This window comes from Camellia sinensis, chromosome 7 (genome assembly GCF_055761805.1).
Source record: "Camellia sinensis isolate YWXY chromosome 7, ASM5576180v1, whole genome shotgun sequence".
NCBI lineage: Eukaryota > Viridiplantae > Streptophyta > Magnoliopsida > Ericales > Theaceae > Camellia > Camellia sinensis.
This window is the reverse complement of record NC_138967.1, coordinates 170837537-170859152: the sequence shown is the minus strand read 5'-3', so window position 1 is coordinate 170859152 and position 21616 is coordinate 170837537. Positions and strand designations below refer to the sequence as shown.

Below are 21616 nucleotides of genomic sequence, written 5' to 3'. Positions count from 1 at the left end.
AATTTTTGATATTTGTAATTTATTTAATGGGTGGGATCAATAATAATTGTTGGAAATCAAGCTATTGTTAATATAATAATACCAGCTGTATGCTTATATCATTAATATATATTTAATATATATTAGTTAGTGCTTTTCCATCAGATGTTTTGTTAGTGCTTCTCCATCATATGCTTAGTTGTAGTGCTTTGCTTAGTTGTATAGGTAGTGCCTTCTCATCAGATGCTTCGCTTTCGACTGTTTTTTATTTCTATATGTTTTCTTTCATGCTGTAGTATCATAATGATGTTGTATTAGCTCTCCTATATAATGGAGCCTTCTCTTCAGGTTTAATACACATTTTTGAATTATAGAGCGTATTAGCTCTTTCAATCACTCTCTCAATATTTCTTTCATGGTATCAGAGCAGGTGTAATCCTGTCTCATCATTTTCGCCTCTTCAGTCAGTATTCGAGTTTTCTGTTTTAATTTTTTTTGTCTCTCTCTTCTACTCAAATCTATCCTTCTATTTCATGCCTAAATACGGTCCAACTTTTGGAATGGCTATCGACTCATCCTCCTCTCCTTCTGATATTATCATCTCATCATCTTTATCCTCTCATCAAATGGAAACCTCTCATCTTCCGATCACCTCCCATAAATTGAATGGGCAAAATTATTTGCAATGGTCTCAATCCATATTAATGTTTACACGGGGAAAGGAGAAAGACGACTACATCACCGGAGCCTCAGCACTACCAGAAACCACAGCATCAACCTACAAAAGGTGGATAGCTGAAAATAACATGGTCATGTCGTGGCTTGTCAACTCTATGACCACTGACATTGGCGAAAATTTTCTGTCATTTGATACTGCCAAAGAGATTTGGGACATGGCAAAAGAAACGTTTTCGGACAAGGAAAACACATCTGAAATCATCCAGCTTGAAAGCTCCCTCCACGATTTACGTCAAGACAATCTTACGGTAACTGAATATTTCAATTCCTTTACTCGTCTATGGCGTCAACTTGATATGTTTGAGGTTCATAACTGGCAGTGTGTTGCTGATGGTTTGTTGTATAAAAAGATTGTCGAAGAGAAGCGTGTGTTTACATTCTTGTTAGGATTGAACACAAATCTTGATGAAATCAGAGGAAGAATTATGGAAGTAAAACCGCTACCTAGCCTTAGAGAGGCATTCTCTGAAGTCCGTCGAGAAGAAAGTCAGAAAAAATTCATGATGGGATCCCATCAACAACTAAATATGGCAGAAAGCTCGGCTCTTAAGACTCAATTTGCTCCTATTGACAACCGTCAGAAAAATAAAGGAGGTAGGCCTTGGTGTGATCATTGCAGAAAGCCGGGTCACTCGAGAGAAACTTGCTGGAAGATTCATGGAAAGCCAGCAGATTGGAAGCCACGTCAGCCTCTTGAGAAAGAAGGACGAGGTAATCATGTAGGTACAAATGAACTATCACCACAACCTGAAGCAAGCCCTTTCACCAAGGAGCAAATGGAGTTGCTCCAGAAACTACTATAGTCACAATCTGGTTCGTCTTCCAACCACATCATTGGATCCAGAACCTTGGCTCACAAAGGTAATTCTTTGAACGCCTTTACTGTTGGTAAGAAACGTAAAAAACCTTGGATTGTGGACTCAGGAGCATCTGATCATATGATGGGAGATGCAACAATTTTTGATACATATAGCTCATGTCAAAATAATTTAACGGTCCGAATAGTAGATGGTTCACTATCAAAGGTTGCCGGTATAGGTTCAGTTGTGCTGTCTAGGAATCTTATTCTCAACTCTGTTCTCCTTGTTCCTGACTCGGACTGTAATTTATTGTCAATTAGTAAACTCACTAAGGAAAAGAGGTGTGTTACTAATTTTTTCTCCACTCATTGTGAATTTCAGGATTTGGATTCGGGGAAGACGATTGGCAATGCTAAGGAATGCTCTGGACTCTACATCCTTAAGGAACGCCACTATCCACAGGAACAACCTCAAACGGCAATTCGTGGTAGTTCTTTTTCGGTTTCGTGTCAAAATAACGATAGAGCAATTATGTTGTGGCACTATCGCTTAGGTCATCCTAATGTTATGTATCTCAAGCATTTATTTCCTTCATTATTTAAAACTCAAAAACCTTTTGATTGTGAAATCTGTCAATTGTCTAAGCATGTACGGTCCCATTTTCCCATTCAATCCTATAAAGCGTCTCGTCCATTCTCACTAATTCATAGTGATATTTGGGGTCCATCAAGAATAAAAAATGTAACTGGTACTAGGTGGTTTGTCTCATTCATAGATGATCATACTAGATTAACCTGGGTCTTTCTCATGAAAGACAAATCTGAAACAAGCCAAATCTTCAAAAAATTTCAAATTATGATTCAGACACAATTCCAGTCAAAAATCCAAATTCTAAAGTCTGATAATGCTCGGGACTATTTCAATTCCATTCTAGGAGAATTTTTAGTAAAAGAAGGGATAGTTCACTTAAGTTCATGTGTTGACACCCCACAACAAAACGGCATCGCTGAACGGAAAAATAGGCATTTGTTAGATGTTGCTAGATCGCTAATGTTTTCCACAAATGTTCCACAATTCTTCTGGGGGGGAAGCTATTCTTACAGCAGCCTACCTTATCAATAGGATGCCATCTAGGGTACTACAATTCTAAACTCCTTGTCAACTTCTCCTAAAATCCTTTCCAATTACTCGCCTCATCTCCACCATCCCACCAAAAATTTTTGGGTGCTCTGTCTTTGTTCATATCCATCAACAGTATCGAAGTAAACTTGATCCCAGGTCGCTCAAGTGTATCTTCATTGGGTATTCGTCACATCAAAAAGGGTATAAGTGTTACTCTTCGGTCACAAGGAAATTATACAATTCCATAGATGTCACATTTTTTGAAACCCAGTCTTACTACCCTAAAATCGTTATTCAGGGGGAGACTCCAACCCAGGAATATCAATTTTGGACCCTTGAGTCATTTAGTGAGCCATCCATCACCACCAAAAATCCCACACCTCCTGAGTCATTGAATCAATCTTTACCTGCCGAAAATTCCAAGTTCGTTGTTGACTTGCGGGATAATGAGCACATCCAAGAGGAAACGGAGGAAGGAGCACTTTCTCAACAATCCCATGACGCTGAACCGGGTTCTAATCCAGCAACATTCCAGGTGACAATATTCCTCCCACAGATAGTACTGACAATTCTGAGTTAGAAAATAGTATTCTTAATATGCCCATAGCTTGGAGAAAATGAGTTAAATCATGTACTCAGCATCCCATTGGGAACTTTATTTCTTATGATAAGCTATCACCTTCGTTTCGTGCCTTCACTTCTAGCATCACGGAGATACCCATTCCTCGGAATATTCAGGAAGCTTTCAAGTATCCGAAGTGGAAGGCGGCAGTCAATGAGGAAGTTCGGGCTCTGGAAAAGAATGGTACTTGGGCAATTACTGATCTTCCAAGAGGTAAGAAACCAGTTGGGTGTAAGTGGATTTTCACAGTAAAGCACAAGGCAGATGGTAATGTAGAACGTTATAAAGCTCGGTTGATCGCCAAAGGATTCTCCCAATCCTATGGCATTGACTATCAAGAACCCTTTGCTCCAGTTGCCAAGCTCAACACTGTTCGTGTACTTTTATCCTTGGTAGCTAATCTCAATTGGTCACTTCACCAACTTCATGTGAAAAATGCCTTTCTCAATGGTGACTTAGAGGAAGAAGTTTACATGGACATTCCTGCTGGACTTGAGACGACATCAAATTTTAACAAAGTTTGCAGACTCCGAAAATCCTTGTATGGTCTCAAACAATCTCCCAGGGCCTGGTTTGAACGGTTCACTAAGGCAGTGAAAGGGTACGGTTTTGTTCAATGTCAATCCGATCATACATTATTTGTGAAGCACTCCCTAGGAGGGAAATTGGCAATTATCATTGTTTATGTGGATGACATAATTCTAACAGGTGATCATGAAGAGGAAATTGGCTTACTTAAAAAATTCCTAACAAAGGAATTTGAGATTAAAGATCTTGGAAACCTTAAGTACTTTCTTGGAATGGAGATTGCTAGGTCAAAGAAAGGTATAGCAGTCTCACAACGTAAATACGTTCTAGACTTACTAAATGAAATAGGGATGCTAGGATGCAAGCCGGCAGAAACACCTATGGACACAACTATCAAACTGGAAGAAAGTGACGGTAGTGCACCAAGTGATAAAGGGAGATATCAACGTCTTGTGGGAAAACTCATTTATCTTTCTCATACAAGACCAGACATCGGCTTCTCTGTTAGTGTGGTCAGTCAATTCATGAATAATCCAACCGAAAAACACATGACTGTTGTGATCAGAATATTGAGGTACCTAAAAAGGACACCGGGAAAGGGTCTCTTCTTCCAAAGAACAACAAATAAAAAAATTGAGATTTTTTCAGATGCAGATTGGGCAGGTTCAGTGACTGATCGAAGATCAACTTCTGGCTATTGTTCGTTTGTTTGGGGGAACGCGGTTACATGGCGAAGCAAGAAACAGTCAGTGGTAGCCCGTAGTAGTGCTGAGGCAGAATTTCGTGCTATGGCACTAGGTGTCTGTGAGGGAATCTGGTTGAACGGGCTGTTAAAGAATTACGGGTTCCATCTAAGCATCCCATGGTTTTATACTGCGACAACTAAGCCGCCATCAGTATAGCTAAGAATCCGGTTCATCATGATCGAACTAAACACGTGGAGATAGATCGACACTTTATCAAGGAAAAGATTGAAGAAGGAGTTTTTCAAGTAAGCTAGACTCCAACAAACTGTCAAAAGGCTGACATTCTCACAAAAGCTCTTGCTCGAGTTAACTTCGAAGATCTGACGGAAAAATTGAGATTGATTAACATCTACAATGTAGCTTGAGGGGGAGTGTTCGAAATCAAGCTATTGTTAATATAATAATACCAGCTGTATGCTTATATCATTAATATATATTTAATATATATTAGTTAGTGCTTCTCCATCAGATGCTTTGTTAGTGCTTCTCTATCATATGCTTAGTTGTAGTGCTTTGCTTAGTTGTATAGGTAGTGCCTTCTCATCAGATGCTTCGCTTTCGGCTACTTTTTATTTCTATATGTTTTCTTTCATGCTGTAGTATCATAATGATGTTGTATCAGCTCTCCTATATAATGGAGCTTTCTCTTCAGGTTTAATACACATTTTTGAATTACAGAGCGTATTAGCTCTTTCAATCACTCTCTCAATATTTCTTTCAATAATGTTATAATATATGTTGATACATTAATTGATGCATAAAATCCCACCGAAAAAATAATAATTGATATTAATAACTTTTACTTGTATAGGGACAGTGAACAAAAGTAGGAATAAGCGAAGCAAATAAATGTAATATATTTCTTTCAAAATCTTGTTAACAAGTGTCCACAGGCATAAAAAAAAGATAAATTATATGTAAGTTTCGAGATATTTATTATTAAATTTAATAGATTTTTTTTATAAATTTTGAAATATTTTATAAAATTTTTACACACATTTTTTCAATATTAACAAGTGTCGTGTCTTAAAAATATCCCATTGTTGGGATAGAAAATTGGCAATAAATTAGGAAAAATTGCTTATAAATCCCATTTTGGTAAAGGTTACTCCAGTTAGTCCGAAGTGTTTTTTCTTAAACCATTTAGTCCTTTTTCTTTTTGATATAATATATATTTTTGATATATTGTATATGAAATTTACATTTTTGCCCATATTGACTTTATTTTGCAGGTCTCCCAATCTCTCCACCACCCAAATCCCAAATTCCTTTCCCGACGAACCCAGCTGATGATGCGAAAGTAGCCCTAACCGTGGTCTCATTCCTCATCCCCTGGACGAACGACACGACGGTGGTATCGGAGAGAGGCTGCTCTCTGTAGAAGACGGTAGCGGAGATGTCGTCGTAATAGAGAGTGATCTTGTGGTTAGGGTTCCAGGCGGTGAAGCCGACGTCCCAATTGGCGAAGATCGAGGAAGAAGAAATACTGAAATTTGAGAGAGAGAGAGAGTCGACCTGGAATTCCGGGAGGCGAGGGCGGAGGATGAGCCAGACGATGAGAGCGATGGTGGCGGCGATGATGAAGGCGATGGTGGCGGGGATGATGAAGGAGGCGATTAGAATGCTGAAGAGGCGACGGAGGAGGAAGGTGGCGGGTAGGTCGGGATAGGGCTGCACGTAATAATAAGCGGCTTGAGGAGGTGGAGCGGCGTAGGGATAGGAGGCGCCGGCGGCGGGGTAGCCGTTAGTGTTGTTGCCGGATTGCGGCGAAGGGTGAGGATACCCTGCAGCAGGGTAACCTGTGACTGGCCTTGACTGATCTGCCATTCGATATAGAACATTTTTTCCAGTACACACACAGACAAAGCAATACACACACACACAGAGAGAGAGAGAGAGAGAGAGAGAGAGTCGGCAGATGGGGAGATCTACCATTAATGTTGATGATGTTTGATGTTCACCATGTTTGATGAATGATGTTGAAGATGTAATTGTTGTTGGTGATTGTGGGGATATATTTTCTGAGTACCAACACGTGGCAAGGTAAGCCGACGTATCAGCCGAGGTGCCACGTGTCCTGGTCGTGACGCCGAGGTGATCTCGGCAAGGCCGAGGTTATCTCCGAAGATATCAGAATCCGAGATAAGCGGATAAAGGACAAAAGTCCTAGAATGAAGAGGGAACTCAACCTGGATATGGACAAGAGTCCTAGATTGGGAGAAGACTTCAGTTTGGGTAAAGATAAGATTCTTAGAGAGTTTATCCTAATCTTACTGAGAGTCCAAGATTAGCAGTAATCCTGAGTCCATAGAAGTTAGGCTTCTATTGGGACTAGGTTTATGTTGGCTATAAAAGAGAGGCACCCCCATGGGTCTAAGGTATGCTTTTGATACTCAAGCTTGTGAGTTTAGCACTTGATTTATCTTTGAGAGATATACTGACTTGATCGTCGGAGTGCCCCCGGGTGGATTAACCACCGCCAGAATCTTCTCTTTCTGTTACAGGTCAGCCAGGTGCCATCTATTCTGCCGGTGCTCTCCAGCTGGTTACTAAGCGGGCAGTGTGGTCAGAAAATCACCCGCACAATTTGGCGCCGTCTATGGGAAAGAAAGAAGAATAGATGGCTAATGACGGACAGAAGAATCAGATTAGAGACAACGCTCCTGCTGGGAGTGGGAGACCTATCAACCTCAACGTTGAAGGGGACGACCGCAACACAGAAACTCATTACCAGAGTCACAGAGTAAAAGACGCCGGCCAGAATGGTGACGCACCAAAGAAAACAGATTAAAGCGGATGCTACAACGAAGATGACCTCCAGGTATGGAAGGATAGATACCTGCGGAGGAACGAAGACCCTTCCAGAAGGGATGCAAAGACAGGGGGCATGAGCGCTCCCAAGGAGATAACATTCAAGTATAGAAGAGCTCAACTTGAGTGAGCAAATCCCGGATCCTAGATCCCCGAAGACATGATCTCGGCCTAGATGAGTAGGTCCGACAAAAGAAGAGCTCAACCTGAGTGAGCAGATCCAAGATTCTAAAAGATAAGATCTTGGCACCTGAGTCCGAGAAGAGAAGAGCACAATGAGCAGATCTCAGATCCCAGAAGATAAAAAGGAAACACACAAGATCAAACTAAAGTTGGCTAGAATTGAGAAGTATGCTAGGGCCGAGAAGGACATGTCGGGAACAAAGGCGTCGGAACAAGAAAAGAGAAACGGCTCGTCGATGCGAGGCCGAAAATCAAACTCAGGTTGGAGCCATGTAAGATCAATAGAAAAACCAAGGCCGACAACCTCGGCTTGAATTCAACCTCGGCGACAAGGTCGAAGCTACATGTATGATGAGAACCCTGTAGACACCTCATTTTTTACCGACCTTAAGACTCAGACGTCACTGATTGAGCGCTCGGTGATGTTGCATATTGTGCTCGTTCAGAGGTCGCGGAGTCTCGGCCGTGAGCCTTGTCTCTGGACTTCCGGACTCTTTTGTGCTTTGCCTCGGTTTACGAACTAGGCTCTGTTTTCTCATGCCGAAGGGAGGGAGAGGTCTCGTAGATCATCTCTCAGTGGCCGTAGGCTACGTTTCATGGTCGTAGGCCATTTTGCCCGTTTGGAGTCCGATTTCCGGTTTTTCGGAGCCGTTGGTCGTGTGCCTCGGTTCGGGACCGCTTAACCACCTCCGTTTGCTCTGGTTTTTGGCATGCATCTTATTTGCTCCCTTTTGAGGGACACTTTTGCTCGAGAGACCAACTTCGTGGTCGAACATCACTTCCGGTGCCTAACAGTCAGTTTTCGGGGCCTCGGGCTGCGCGTTTCGGCCCCCGAACCTTCATTTTGCATCGGTTTGGGCTCATTTTTGGTGGAGACCTTATTTTCACTGCTAAGGAGGTCGTAGAAGGGTGGGAGGCCAGTAATTGTTCTGACAACCAGTTTTATTCCTCTATCGCCCTCCGCCGCCCGTTTTTCTCACTTGAAAGCCAATGTTGACCACCCTAAGGCCACTTTTTCCGACCCTAAACCACATATTTGTGTTGTACACACCTGGGAGACCACCAATATCACATGGCTGGCCAGTAATTGTGTTTGACCCTTTTGAACCCCTCCAAAAAGTGGACTTTTCTCTCTCCTAGTTTACTTTTTCCAGTTTTTTACCACATGGTTGTGTTGTGCACACATGGGAGGCCACCAATCTGGGGTGGCCGGCCACAAATACTGCTTGAACCTTTTGACCCTTGGCCAGCTGGCCATGGGGAGGGCCGGCCGGTCACCTGCAACTTCAATACCAGGCCGGCCTTGCTCCCTTCCTCTGGTACATTACAAATATGTATTTTGTTTCCCCCCAGATTGTGTATCCGGGGGGCTGCACTTTTGGGGGGAAACTTGAATTCCATTCCCCCCCCTTTTTTTCTCCCTCTTTTGCCTATATAACAGCACCTCCAGCTCCCATCTGAAGGGTTACAAAAATTGCTTTGAGGCTCTTGTATTGATCCTCCCTCTCCTTCTCTTCCAAGCACCAAAACCTCTCAAGTCCTACACCAATTACCCTACACCTCTTAGCACAAGGCCTCCACCCTCCATTCCAGAAGCTTCAAGGCCATTTCCAGAGGTCAAGGGCTCCCAAACTTAGTCCAAGAGTTGTTGAAGCATTGGTCTTCAAGGGTAAGTCTTCTATCCCTCTCTTTGGCCCTATTTTTGCTCAATATATTAGCTCCTCTTTCTTGCATATTTGGGCTCTGACCCTAACTGAAAATAGCATTATTTTGAGCTCCTTTTCATGTTTGTTTAAGGGTCTCTCCCTGTTTGAGGCTTCCTTCTTACACTTGCTTCTTTACCTCTCTTGTATGCCTCTTTTTTGCATAGTATTTTAGGCCTATTTTCAAACTGTTTTGAGCTTGGTTATCAACTGTAAAGTGGCTTATTTTGAGCCCTTCTTAAACATTGTTGAAGGGCTCTTCACTGTTTGAGGGTTCCTTTTGTCACTTGCCTCTTTATCCCTCTTTTGGCCTTACTTTTGCATGTTTTGTTATACCCTTGTGCTTACATTTTTGGGCTCTGGTCCGAACTGTAAATATCCTTATTTTGGTCCCCTCTTCAACTTTGTTGAAGGGCCCTCCTCTGTTTGAGGCCAGCAACCATCACTTGCTTCTTTGTCTCCCTTTTGGCCCATTTCTTGCACAATAGTTTAGCCATACTTGTGTTTGTTTTCGTGGCTTGTTGTAAACTGTAAAGTGATTCATTTTGAGTCCCTCTTCAACTTTGTTGAAGGGCTCTCAGCCATTTAGGGCCAGAAGCTGCTACTTGTTTCATTATCTCTCTCTTGGGGCCATTTTTGCATGTTAACTTAGCCCTATTTGTGTTCACTTTTTGGCCTTGATTAAAACTGTAAACATGCTCATTTTGGGACTGTCTTAATTCTGTCTTCACACTTCATATTCAAATAATGCATGCTTTGCATAGCCATAGGTCATTCCATGTACCTAATTTCATGTTTCAGGTCTCATTCCATGTATCGGGTGCCATGTTTCCAGGTTTCGGGATCATTTTGCATCACATTTTAGTGCTGAAACTTGCATGTTTATATGTCATATTCCATGCCTTGCCATGTCTTGTTAGAGTGGCATTTGTATCTTAGGGTCGGTCTTCGGTTTGCGTACATGTGTGCATGCATTTCGAGTGTCTCATTTTCATCTCGTGGCTACTGATGTGAGTGTGGCTGTGGTCCACTCATGTTGGTGTAAGTCCCTTGTGCATTGTGTATGCCATTTCATTTCATAGCATTGTGTATGCTAGGTTGTATGTTAGCGCATTGTGTATGCCATGTTACCTCGTGCATCGTGTATGCCATTTCATAGCATTGTGCATGTTAGGTTGTATCTTAGTTGCATTCATGCATCTCATGCATACTGCATTGTGCTTGGGATAGGAGTTAGCCCGAGCATGGGAAACGAGGTACGTTTCGTACTTCGAGTGATGGAACGTGTCTCAATTCCCAGTCACCGACACTCCGGATTATCCATGATGGAGTTTAGGTTTTGTTGTGTTTATATGTGCATTCATTTCATATCAAGTCGTGCAAATTGACTCCTCAGCCATCATGCTGTAGACACCCCAGTTTTGACCGTCCTCAAGACTTGGACGTCACCGTTTGAACACCCGGTGATTATCCATGTTTGTGTTCGTTTGGAGTTCCCGGAGGTCTCGGCTACGCGCCTTGCCTCAGGATCTCCAAACTCGACTGTTTAGTGCCTGGTTTTGTACCAAACACTTGTGTTTTGCCTTGGAGGGGCAGGGAATGCCTCGTGAGGCATCCCCACACATCACCGGCCATGGCCAGAGGCCACCGGCTAGTATTTTGTTTCCATCGGCAATATATATTACCGGTCGGCACTATTTTTTGCCGGTCGGCACTCATTTTTGTCAAAATGGAAATTTTGAGCAGCCGACTACTGTTCATCTACTTTATGTAGATATTTTGTGCCAGCTGTGATAGCTGGCACCAACTCTGTTCCCCTCCATACACGTGTATGGAGGGATTTCCCTCTAAGCAAGCTTGTTGTGTAAGATTTGCAAGGGGGACTTCTATAAGAGGAAGGCTCTCCTCCTTCTTCTAGGTTGGCAAGTTTGAAGAGAAAACCAGAGCTTATACATATACATACACTCTCTCTCTATATTTCCCTCTCTCTCCTCCCTTGTGTGTGTTTGGTGGCCTTAAAGTGCATTTCTACCTTAGTTTTGCACTAACACACACACTACTACACCTTACTTCGACTTTGAGGCACTTTGAGGGTTGTTTGTTGAGTTTTTAGACTGGTTTTGATCAAGAGAAGAGGGCTGCATCATCTGTTCTTCAAAAGATCTTCAAGGGTAATCACTTTGCTTTAGTTTCCCCAAACTTGCACTAGTTTTTTACCTGTCTTGCTTGCTGATTTAGGCTTTGTGCATAACATAAAAAAAGCTTATATTTTCATGCTTAAGAACTTTCGTTAAGGGTGTTTTGTGGTTTGAGTTCAAACTCACCCCTTTTAGGCCTTATTTGTCCTTTTTGGTGCTTCCTTTGTAAGGCCTTGTTTGCTTGAGTGTCTTAGCCTTCTCACCACTGAAAACCAGTGGATTTTCAGTGGTGAGGAAGGTGGTTTGAAGTCTTGTATAGGGAAGGGACACCCCTCTCCCTTCATTGCTTCATTTCCTTGCTTTTTGGCTTAAAGGGTAACATGCATGCTTGATTGATTTTGGCCCTTTTTTCAGAGGATTTTGGGTGTTTTTAGGTCACATGTTACCTCTGTTTTTGGTCGGATTTGTGCCCTTTTGCATGCTTAATATACTTGCTTTACATTCCTCTATTTGGCCTAGAAATGTATCTTGTGTTTAGGCCATGATTCTAGCATGTGTTAGCCTAATTTCATGAAGGTGTGGGCATTACTTTACCCTGTTTAAGGCCTGTTGGCCATCTGTTTCAGTCGTGCTTGCCATGTTTGGTGTCATCTCTTTGTATTTTGGCTTGTAAGACTTGAGTATATTGGCCTCTAGCATGCATAGCTTAGACCTTTCCCAATGATTTGGCATCATTTAGGATCATATTTCAGTCCATAAATCATGTTTGTATGTTTGCATATGTGACCTCTTTCATGCTTTGAAGGTGTGCCCTTTTATGCTTAAAAATGAGCTTTGGTGCATACATCTCATTGGAGCCTCTTAAGCTGCCATATCAGTGGGTTTGGAGCCCATTTTGCATGTTAAGTTTCTGTTTTTGCTTGTCTAATTCATGCCATGAATGGTCATGTTAGTGGAAGTAAAGTGTCCCCTTTTTGCGCCTTAGCCTTAAGTCCATTGGCTTGCATGTTGGCATGAGTGTCTGTCCACCTTTTTGGGCACTTTTGGCCACTGTCTTGGGGTGGATTAAGGTCTGCCCCTTTATGGTTTAAGCCCACCATTGCATACTTGTCTCATGTTTGTTGCATGATTGCTTCATTAGGTGTTGTAACATGACATTCCTATTGCTTAAATCGTCCATGTTTGCATTGCATTTGCATCTTGCATGTCTAGCATTGCATACTAGCCATGGTGGTTGCATGGTACTTGGCATGACTTGCATCTCAATCTCATATTGTATCTTTGAGTCATGAGTGCATAACATGCATTGCATTACTTGGTTTGGGGTGTCAAACCAAGTGTGAGGGTTAAGGAGCGTTCATACTATAAGTGATGCAACGCGTCTTAACTCTCGGTCACCGGGGCCCTTGACTTCGACATGATAGGGTCTTGGTCCTCATTTGTGTGTTGCATGCATTTTTACATCAAATGGCAAGCTTGATCACTTAGGCTATCATGCACAATTGATGGCTCGAGAATCGAGGGCCATGCTTCCCTGAGTTCAAAGCATGATGGGGAGCATGACCATGCTCACGTGTGCCTGAAATCCCATGCCATATACTGTCTGTCCTCTGTTGCTGTCAAAACTGTCTTCTGCAGGAAGTTTCTGCCGACCGGCAGCATCCAATGCCGACCGACCATTTGTGAATGGCCGATAACTCCATCAGCAGCCGATGGAAATTACCTATGGCCGGTGGGCATTTCCTCCAGCCGATGGTATTCTACAGTGTGCAAGGAACCTGTCCCAGAACTTTGGAAATTTTTAGAGAAGCAGGGCAATGTAAACAGAGGCGGCAGTGGTATGGTGCGGACTTTCCGGGCGAGACGGGTTCGAGCATGCATCATTCGCACATCCCAAGGCGGGGGCTGTCGCCACCTTTTTTTTTTTGTATTCATTCTGTTAATTAATTAGAAATTCTGTAATAATTTATGCGTTTATTATTCGGACTGTAATATTTATTTGGACCCTCCGAGTGAGGGCAATTGTGTAATAAGTGTGCGTGAGTGTGTGTATGTCTTCCAACCCCACGTCTTTCTTCCCTTTTATTTACCCGCTTATGATGGTAGACTAGGGCATCTTTAAATTAGCATACCTTATGCTATGCATGCGTGCATTCATACATTTGTCTTGCATGCACCGGGTTCGGCGCATCATTCTAACTGCATTTGTATTTCGATTCCAAATTGAATACGTGATTAGTTATAGCATTTCACATGACATTATAGGTTAGTCGAGCCTATTCTAATTGCATCCTGTATGTGTTGCATTAGTCAATTTGACATGAACTAGGACCATGCATGTTGGCTAACTAGTTTATTGTTTTGGCTCGGAGTACTCGGTAAGCATTTATGCTTTAGCATATCTCATGCGTGTGAATGCTATCATGACAGCATGCTTACCATGTGGCTAGATGCTTATGTGATAAACTGTTTGAATGCCTGTGGGTGAAGGTTGGATTTCCTGAGTTGGAAACACTCGTTAAAATCCGTGTTTTAGCCTACTTGCGAGTAGCAAATTCCAAAACATTTTTCCAAGACAAACGGATATGCCATGCTTATTTCCAAATTAGGCAATCTAGTCTATACTTGTTTGCTGTGCGCATAACATAGTAATTTTAGGCTAATAAATGGAATAAGAACACATAATGTTTTCAAAAACGGATATCACGGTTAGTAGAGGCCGATCTTCGGATCGGGCGAGAGGGGGTGCTCATAGCTGACCTTCCCCAATCGTACCCTAGCTCCCGAGCCGAGGCAACTCTGCTGATGACGGACATGTGGCCTTCGGCACCGAGTCAGGGTTTCCTAAATTCTCCCATTTTAAAATATTTAGGTGGCGACTCTGTATCTGGCAAAGCAGTCCATGTTTGGCACTTCTTTCAAAAAAAAAATATGTTTTCTCAAAACGATTTGCCGGATTTGGACTCTTTGGTTCAAGATTAAGAACCGTGACACAAATCGAGTCTGAACTGTAGCACGAGGGCCCCCCTCGCGGGCGCGTCTACACATGCATTGATATGCGTGATTGGTGGCACGAGGGTCGAGGACTACACTCCCTAAAGACTAGTCATGCATACATATGTGAAAATACTTTGCCATGCCCCTTTGTTGCTCTCTGTTGCAGCAAATCAGAAATTGACAACCTTCCGGAGCTTGGCACGCATTCCAAGAACAATTGCAAACAGAGGCAAACCGGGGCATCGCGAGGGATTCTCCGCACAAGGCAACCCAAGCATGCATCATTCATCATCCGAAGCAGAGTCGAGGCAGTCCTTGGCTTGCATGCCAATTTAATGCTTTCCTAGTTAAATTTGTTATCTAATTTGGATTCTGTACATATTTGGACTGTATTATTTATTTGGACTGTACTATTTATTTAGGACTGTATATTATTTTATTCGGACCCTCTGCGCGAGGGCAATGTTGTAATAAGTGTGCGTGTGTGTGATGTATGTCTTCCAACCCCACGTCTTTCTCCCTTTTATTTACCCGCTTATGATGGTGAGATTAGGGCATGTTTCAATTAGCATACAGTATGATAGCATGTTTGCATTCATTTATCTGTCTTGCATGCACCGGGCTCAGCGCATCATACTAACTGCATTGAATTTTCAATTCCAAGTTGAATACATGTTAGTTATAGCATTTCATATGCCATGTCTAGAATAGCCGAGCCTGCTATAGTTGCATTTTTGCATGTGTTGCATTAGGCATTTCTGTATAATTAGGATCATGCATGGATTTCTAATTAGTTTCTGTTTTGGCTTGGAGTACTCGGTAAGTTTTATGCTTTAGCATCCTTGCATGCATGTGAGTGACTGCCATGATAGCATGCTTACCATGAGGCTAATTGCTTATGTGATATAACTGCCTGAATGCTTGTGGGTGAAGGTTGGGTTATTTGGATTGGAACAATTCATCAAATGTGTGTTTTAAGCCCACTAGATAGTGGCAAAATCATGTTTTCTAAGCCCACCTAAGGGTGGCAAATCCACGTCTTAGCCTACTTGCGGGTAGCACCATCAAACCATTTTCAAACAACACAAACATGAAATGTTTTGTTCCAATTCAGGCGATCCAGTCTATACTTGTATGCTGTGCGCATCACATAGTAAATCTAGGCTAATAACCGGAATAAGAACGCATAATGTTTTCAAAAATAGATATCATGGTTAGTAGAGACCGATCTTTGATCGGGCGAGCGGGGGTGTTCACGAAGTGACCTTCCCCAATCGTACCCAAGTTCCCTAGCCGAGGCAACTTTGGTAATGACGGATACGTGGCCTTAGGCAAACGAGTCAGGGTTTCCTAAATTTCCCTAAAATAAAATATTTAGGTGGCGACTCTGTATCTGGCAAAGCAGTCCATGTTTGGCACTTCTTTCAAAAAAATCTGTTTTCTCAAAACGATTTGCCAGATTTGGACTCTTTGGTTCAGATTAAGAACCGTGACAATTTGAGAGTCCTGAACTGTAGTGAGCCCAATATCGAACGGAACTGGGGGACTCGTTCCTCCCGGGGCGTTCGGGGACGTCTACAGTTTCTGGCGACTCTGCTGGGGATTTAGATAACTTGATTCGAACTCATGATATCTGTTTTTGACTACACTTGTGTGTTTCTTTGCATTGCATTTGCATTGGTGCGCCTAGGACACCGTGTTTGCCATCTGCTATTCCTGAACGGTTTGCCGGAGGCTTGTCTTGTCAAGGCATGACCATAAGGCTGACCGATTGTGGGCTCTGCCAGTATGGGAACACAAACCCCGGTTTTACCGGGGCACCCTTTTGACCATTCGACCTAGTGCATATTCGGAATCCATAGTGACCATTCCAAGCTAGGACAGGTTGCTTACCCGATATAGGTTGTTTGAAACCGCTGCGTGCGTAGTGAAACCCTAGCTCCTGACAAAATAGGACAGGGAAACCCTACCCGTCCATAGGGGTGTTTTGGCTCTCAATTATCTGTTATGTGCTTTTAGAGTGCGTCTCTACAAGAATGCATGTATCAGTTTGTAAGTTTGGGCATCAAGCCTGCGGGCACCAGTTCAGTATTTTGGGATTCAGTGTACCTAAGGGTATCAGATTTGAGGCTGAATTTTGGGGGCAGAATTCAGTAGAGGGCACAGTCATCCTGCTACACTCGTATCTGTTTTGGTGAAGTTGAGCTGAGGTGCTATTTGTTTTCTCTTTTGCTAGGGTAGTCCTGGAACCATAGCTTCAGAAGGCTCCGATATCCCCTGAGGTTCATCGAACTTGTGCTGATAGACTTTGTCAGGTCAGAGATTCAGTTCAAGGGTAATCAGTGTTCCTTTGCCAGAGGCAGAGTAAAAGGGCTAGCCAGGCACAAATCACCAGTTCAGCAGTTACCAGATCAGTGGCCTTTATCCACCCCACCAGTGAACAGTCAGGCTGAGGTCTCAGTTTTTACTGTAGGGATAGATACCAGTCAGTTAGATGGATCAGCAGAACACATCAGGGATGGAGGCAATGATGCGCCAGATGCAAGAAAGTATGAAACTCATGCAGCAAGATGCTGTTCGCCAAGCTGAATTCGCCAAACAGAAGGCTGCGGTCATGGCCCAACAGGCAGAGCTAATCACCAGATTGCAACAGCAAAACGGAGCATCTGCTTCGCATCAAGCTCCCCCCCACCAGTAGATCCAATACCCGGGGAGACGCCAAATGTCCAAGAAGGTACGGACATTCCGACTGGGCCGGCTCCGCCCCCAATCTTACCCCAGCTGTCTAAAGCACCAATCAACCCATCGGACTCTCCCTTTGAGTTCGAGGTAGACCATACAGCATTGAAGTTGAGCAAGCTTGAAAAGTTGTTCAAGAAATCCCAGGGGGTAAAGTCCATCCCGGACATTAAGGACGGGTACACCAACGCAGCTGTGACACTGCCGGACAGGTTCAAGATGCCTCACATCGACCGTTTTGACGGGTCAGGAGATCCCATGGTCCACCTGAGTTTGTTTTCAGATGTTCTGCGCCCGATGGGCATAACAAGATTACAGAAGCTTTCCCTTTTTGGCAGGACCCTGTCGGGTATTGCGGCCATCTAGTACGCAAAATTGGAAGATTCAGTGAAAGGAAGCTGGGAGGAGATGGCCGAGGCCTTCGTCGCACAATATTCATACAATACGCAAATCGAGGTCACAACTCGTGATCTTGAGACAACAAGGCAAGAGCCTAAGGAGAGTTTTTTTGATTTCGTAGCCCGCTGGAGGGCCAAGGCTTCAATGATGACCCTGAGGCCTACTGACAAGGACCAGATCAGGATGATTGTGTGCAATCTCCAGCCAAAACTAATGTAGAAAATGATCGTGCTCCCCTTCCCTACCTTTTCAGATTTACATGAGATGGGAGTACAGATCGAGGATGCTATAAAGCAGGGCCTCATTGACCAGGAGAAGGAGCAGCCTAGGAGGGCATTTTCCCGCAGTTCAAATGCAACCACCAGTGGTGATGCAGCTGCAAGATCTTCTGAAGTGGGCATGGTCACCACCACCACATCAAAAAAAGCTACCCCATTCACCGATGCATCCGGAAGTAGCTCACAGACGGCCAAATATCCACCCCGAGTCAAAAGGGTTTTCACCCCACTTTATATGCCTTTGTCAAAGGCTCTAGAGGCCTTAATCCGGAAAGGACATCTGAAACCATTGGAACAACGGCCTTTACCTGATCCTCTCTCTCCAAAGCATGACCATACTAGGTACTGTGCGTACCATCAACAAACCGGTCATGACACTGACAGTTGCTTTCGTCTGCGCCATGATGTACAAGATCTGTTTGACAACAGGGTCATCCCCGCGCCAGTCCAGCAAAGTCTATCGGCACTCGACCAGTGAACCTGTGGGGGATAATGTGATGTGATCGAGGGATGAACCACCTGCGGGCGGCGTTCAGTTTATTTCAGATATGGTGTATGGCAGGCACTGTTTTGAGCATTTGCCAATGCTAGCTTTTGTGCTTTCTGACTTGGGTATTGGGTCAGTCTTGTTGTTTTGTTTTGAGTCTGTCTTTTTGTTTTGAGTCAGTCTCTTTTTGTTTTGGGTCTGTCTTGTTGTATCGAGCCAGTCCTGTTGTATAGGAGTCGGGTGATTCTGGGGGGTGTTACCTCGGGCGTCACCATTTTTTTTTGTGTTTATCTTTTCGTTTTGTTTTGAGTCTGTTTTTGCCAGAGAACCAGTTGTGCCGACAGATTTTGAATGAAACAGCAGTGTTTTTCACGCTCTCGTATTTGCTTCTGCCTTGTGCTAGTTATGCCGGAAGTTCTGAATGAGATGGCAGTATTTGACTAAGAACTCTGCCTTTTCTGTGCCTTGAAGTCATTGTAATAACCTGAGTTTTTCAAAACTTTTTGAACATTGCGATGAAAACAAAGAGGGAGGAATTCCTCGGGATTTGCAAAACTTTGATCAAACTGAGAGAAAGAGAGGCGTGCCAAGCCCTTAATGAATGAAATCGTGCTTGTTAGTGTGAGTACTGAGAAGGACCCTAGCTTTGATCCAAATTGGTTCCACACTATCTTCGGCGCGAGCGATTTGTCGCTTTCTTAAAAACTTTCAAAAACAAAATGTTTTACGCGGTCCTGCGAAGACCTGTGTGGAATTGCTCTTGAGATTGTGCAGCTTAGGATCGATCTCAGCCTCGAGACTCGACTCCTCATTTTCAAACCTTGGACTAGAACTCAGAAAGTTCAAAGGTCAACTACAATGTAAGGCCTGTGTAGCCAGATCCAGAGCAGCCCGTGAATTAGCGGCAACAAAGTCAGATCAAGAAGCTTGCGAAGCTAGATCAGGAACACCCCTCGAACTAGGGGTAAGAATTTCAAATGTACTCGAAGAGTCCAAGATGAAGATCGACAAGAATACCAAACCCCAGATGGGAGGAAAGAAGAAGATATTGTTGAAGGACAACCGAGTTCCTATCCACAAACACTAGGGGGCAAATTCACCCTCCATTGGATGGACTCTTGCATCGTCAGCGAAGAACTGCCATTCTCCTGGATTCAGATGACTTCGGGATCTCAAAACCATTTGACATGGACAAAGCTATACTTTTAAGCCTTGAGAGGCTCGTTGGGCCGAAAACCCGAAAGGGCGGCCCAGGCAAAAGTTAGAGCAAGAAAAGAAGAAAAAGAACAAAAAAAAAAAAGAGAAAAGAACAAAAGAACAAAAAAGAAAGATGCAAAGAAAAGGACAAAAAAAAAATCAAAAAAGGAATGAAAAGAAAAGAAAAGAACACAAAAATTGAAAAAAAAAAAAACATAACTCGCAAGGTTGAAAACCCGCAAAGGGCGGCCTTGGCAAAAGTTAGAGCGCAAAAGGAGAGGTTAAATACCCGAGTGTACCTTAACCTCGAACTACGTAAGGCTTGATTCCCATCTTTGGGATACGTAGGCAACTTCATTCTGAAGTCCAGCCGTAAAACACTTCAAATTGACTGTGCCCATGTAATGGTTTTGATCATCTTTCATTTCTCTGAATCCGAGAATTTGGTTGTGTTCGTCACTCTGAGGACTGACTACAAGGTGCTGCGAGACCATTCAGACAAAGGGGCAACTTTCCGTTGCCATACAAGGCACTGCGGGGCCATTCAGACAAGGGGCAACTTTCCGTTGCCATTCAATACGCTGTGGTGCCGTTCAAACAAGGGGCAACTTTCCGTTACCATTCAATGCGCTGCAGTGCCGTTCAAACAAGGGGCGACTGTCCGTTGCCATGCAGCTCCCCTCAAGCAAGGGGCAATTTTCCTTCGAATCTGAGGTTGTGCATCTCGAGAGTGGGTTCTATGCTCGTTGAGCAGTGGCCGTTTGCAAAAACAGTTCTTGAGAATTTTTACTAAGGTTGACTGAGTTTCTCTCAAAAAACTGTTCCATTTTTCCAAAACTGGACCTTTTTCTTGGACCCAAAAAAGAAAATTTTTCAGTGCTCATAACCTAACTTGCATGATTTCAAATCAGAAAATCGAACAAGCATGTTAATCTAACTCTCACGTCGGTCAAAATTGTTTTAGTCGAAAACCAAAACAAAAAAAGTTGGTCAAAATGATAAACTAGGGGCACAGTTGAGTCAGGTGTTCTGTCTTTTCCCCTTTGTCAAAATACTTGCCAGAAAGGGCACTCTACTTGTCGGAAAGGGCACCGTATTCGCCAGAAAATGGCACAACAAAGGGCAGAAAGCTCTCACATCCTCCAAGCAATGAGGTATCAAGCAAAGTGCGAAGCACGAACTAGAATGGGGCAAGATATTCCACTCCATCATCTGGACAGATCTTATCACGTCCAAACTCCCCAGCAAAGCATCATCAACTGATGTTAGCTGCAGATTTGCTACACACCCAGTTGTAGCGCAACCTTTCCGTGGGAGGAATTCACTAGCTGCGAGCGGAAGAAAGAGAATCTAGCAGAATGCTAGGGGCACGAGCCCACAATTTGCTGTTTATCCATCAACCACCCAGGGGAGGGATGAAAAATGAGAGATTGAAGAATAGAGAGGTGTGCGATGAGAGGAAAAGTGAGAAGAGGGCTTTTTCAGAAAAACAGAGCTTGAGGGTCGAGTGATGTGAGAACCACAAATGAGAGAGGGTGGGAAACACTACCCGGTGAAACAGGCTCCCTGTGCACGTCTGAGTGTCGTGTCTTTTTGTTTTATCTCGATTCTTGTTTTGAGTCGTTTCGAGTGTTACTCGATGTGTCTAGGTTGTGTGCCTTTTATTTCCTTGTTGAGTCGTTTTGCTGTGTTCAGTCGTAGGCTCAATACTTGGTCGAAAACTCATCTCTCAATTTCAAAAATAAAATCATTTTGTGCTCCGAGTGCCGTGCCGTTCTCCACATTTGTACAAAATAGAATTTGTTCTTTCATAAAATCGCAGGATTCAACCCAGGCCATGTGAGAACAGTAGAACCAGGACCTATCTGAAGCTATATATGGTTCCGGATTGCAAAGCAAAAGCAAAAGAGGAAAATGTCGGGTATCTGAGTTTGTTTCAACTTCAGTAAGTTCTAGGACTACATTCCGTGTGTACCTCTTCAGGTCTTGCCAATGCTCCGAAGTATGAATGTACCTTTACCTCAAGCTCAAGATCAAGTCTGCCTCAAGCCAGAATAGGCAATCAGAAGTGCTCTCCTTGAGGACCGTTTCGTGCCAGGGACACCTTGGCTGTGTTTGTAATGAGTTCCTAGAAGACCAACTGCGACGG

At 43.4% G+C, this 21616-nt stretch overlaps 2 protein-coding genes across 2 annotated transcripts; one reads left to right on the top strand and one right to left on the bottom strand.

The window, feature by feature from the left end:
* Positions 1-539: 539 nt before the first annotated feature.
* LOC145796283 (uncharacterized) lies at positions 540-4691 on the top strand. Its single transcript, XM_082881359.1, has 5 exons — positions 540-1428; positions 1642-1793; positions 1899-1994; positions 2938-3174; positions 3279-4691. The coding sequence occupies exons 1-5, from the start codon at positions 540-542 to the stop codon at positions 4689-4691; spliced, it is 2787 nt and encodes a 928-aa protein (XP_082737485.1).
* A 1065-nt stretch (positions 4692-5756) lies between these two features.
* LOC145796282 (NDR1/HIN1-like protein 10) lies at positions 5757-6400 on the bottom strand. Its single transcript, XM_082881358.1, has one exon. The coding sequence runs from the start codon at positions 6360-6362 to the stop codon at positions 5757-5759; it is 606 nt and encodes a 201-aa protein (XP_082737484.1). The 5' UTR covers positions 6363-6400.
* Positions 6401-21616: the final 15216 nt, after the last annotated feature.